Source organism: Eriocheir sinensis, chromosome 61, assembly GCF_024679095.1.
Source record: "Eriocheir sinensis breed Jianghai 21 chromosome 61, ASM2467909v1, whole genome shotgun sequence".
Lineage (NCBI taxonomy): Eukaryota > Metazoa > Arthropoda > Malacostraca > Decapoda > Varunidae > Eriocheir > Eriocheir sinensis.
The window spans coordinates 8,879,090-8,881,589 of record NC_066569.1 but is presented as its reverse complement, the minus strand read 5'-3'; the positions used below and the strand labels follow the sequence as shown (position 1 = coordinate 8,881,589).

Here is a 2,500-nt window from a genome sequence, read left to right as displayed (position 1 = left end):
CAGTTTGCCCTCTTAGATCCTTAGGCCTATATCCTTCTCCTCTCTCCCCCTCCCCCCCCCACCCAGAGCCCCATGGTGACGTGGCGCCCCGGCTGATCGTGGACAAGCGTGTGACGGTGACGGTGCGGGCGGGGCAGTGGGTGGTGCTGCCCTGCGCCGCCCAGAGCCACCCCACGCCCACCTACAGGTCAGTCACGCCCACTTACGCCCACTGACACCTATTGACACACACACTTACACCCCTATTGACTTACACATCTAGCATCCCTATTCGCCCATGTACACCCATCACTTACCAACCCGCCTACTTACGCCCACTGATACACATACTTACACCCCTATTGACTTACACATCTAGCATCCCTATTCGCCCATGTACAGTACACCCATCATTTACACAGAGTAGTCACTTACGCACCCACCTACTTACGCCCACTAACATACACACTTACACCTCTTTTGACTTACACATCTAGCATCCCTTTTCGCCCATGTACAGTACACCCATCACTTACACAGAGCAATCACTTACTCAGCCACTTATGCACCCACCTACTTACACCCACTGACACACACTGACATACATACTTACACCCCTATTGACTTACACATCTAGTATCCCTATTCACCCATGTACTCCTATGATTTACACACACTTAGAGCACCCACCTACTTACGCCCACTGACACATACTTACACCCCTATTGACTTACACATCTAGCATCCCTTTTCGCCCATGTACAGTACACCCATCACTTACACCCGCTTAGAGCAGCCACTTACACACCGACTTACAGGTTAGTATAATGCCCACCTACATCCACTGACACACACACTTACACCCCTATTGACTTACAGCCCTATCCACCCATGTATATCCACTTATTATGCTCTCTCCACCCTCCTACACTCACAGTTTACTTACACCCACTTACAACCATCCACTTACACCCGTCCACTTACAATATAATCTACTTACACCAGTCCCACTTACATCTACTTACACATGTCTGCTTACACTTAATACACACATCCAATATACATACATACATACATACATACATACATACATACATGGGTTTACTGGAGATAATATTTTTTTTTTTTCATTTGATTTTGTTTTTTGTTTGTTTTTTATCTTTTGTTGACATTTAGTTTTCTCTCTTTTTTTCTTGATATTTATGATGATGGAACACTCTCTCTCTCTCTCTCTCTCTCTCTCTCTCTCTCTCTCTCTCTCTCTCTCTCTCTCTCTCTCTCTCTCTCTCACCATTTTTCTCGTACCTGTCAGAATCAATCATTTCTTAATCTACTTAATCACTCCCTTAATTATTTTTCTCCTCTTCTCCTCTTCCTCTTCTTCCTCCTCCTCTTCCTTATCCTCTTCCTCCTCCTCCTCCTCTTCTTCCTTCGTTACATATTCCATAAACACTTCCTTACTGTTTTTCCACTTTATTTTAATCTAATTCTTCTTCTTCTTCTTCTTCTTCTTCTTCTTCTTCTTCTTCTTCTTCTTCTTCTTCTTCTTCCTTTTCTTCTTCCTTTTCTTCTTCTATTTCTTCTTTATTTCTTCCAATTCTTTTTTTCTTCATATTTTAGTCATATTTTTTATCTACTCCCTATCACTCCCCACCACTCTACATCACTCCCCACCCCTCCTACTCCTCCCCACCACACCCCATCCTTCCCTACCATTCCTCATTACTCCCCATCCCTCCCTACCCCTCCCCATCACATTCCACGACACTCCATCCCTCCATACCCCACCCTCCCCCTCCCCATCAATCCCTATCTCTCCCTACCACTTCCCAACCCATTTTACTTCATCCTCATCACCTCCTTCACCACATGTTCTCCCCCAGGTGGCTGCGGCTGGGCGAGGGCGTCACGGCGGGTGTGGTGGGCGGGTCGTCTCGGTACAGCCAGGTGGGCGGGCTGCTGGTCATCACGGGTGTGGGCGTTGGTGACCAGGGCAAATACATGTGCTTCGTCAACAATAGCATGGGCCATGAGACCGTGGAGGCGACGCTGCTGGTGACGGGTGAGTGTGGGGGGGGATGGGTGACGGGGGAGGGGGAAGTGTGTCAGTGGGGGCATGGGTGATAGGGGATGAGTGTGTGGTAGGGTGAAGTGTGTGAGGGGGGAGTGGAGGGGAAATGGGTGTGATATGTGTGGGTGTAGTTCTCTGTTTGTTCTGGGTGACGTTTGTGGATGTGTGGGTGAAAGGGTGCTGGGTAGGGTGTGCGGGGAGTGTGTGGGTGTGTTGGGGGTGAAATAAGGTGCGTCATATCAGTCTATTCACAATCCCGCCTCTTATCCCCCACTTTCCCCCATATCCACCCATCCATACCACCCTGCCTTTCTCCCTTACACCTCCTCCCTCCCCCCCCTTTACACATCCATGTCCACCCATCCCCAGAGCCGCTGAGTGTGCACGTGTCACCCCGGCGGCTGGTTGTGGACATGGGCAAGACGGCTGAGCTGCGGTGTGTCGTCCAGG

General features: G+C 49.2%; 1 protein-coding gene across 6 annotated transcripts in view; it reads left to right on the top strand.

Annotated features, from left to right (window-relative positions):
- The window catches only part of LOC126986357 (cell adhesion molecule Dscam2-like), a 93,649-nt gene that overhangs the window by 41,480 nt on the left and 49,669 nt on the right, over positions 1-2,500 (top strand). For all 6 annotated transcript variants that reach the window (XR_007739624.1, XR_007739623.1, XM_050842413.1 and 3 more), the window contains exons 8-10: positions 67-187; positions 1,863-2,041; positions 2,420-2,500. The exon at positions 2,420-2,500 is cut by the window's right edge and continues 61 nt beyond it. Coding sequence is in view for 4 of the 6 variants with exons in the window: in XM_050842413.1 (XP_050698370.1) it covers positions 67-187; positions 1,863-2,041; positions 2,420-2,500 (381 nt within the window). In the remaining 2 variants the exon portion in view is untranslated. The remainder of the gene's footprint in view (positions 1-66; positions 188-1,862; positions 2,042-2,419) is intronic.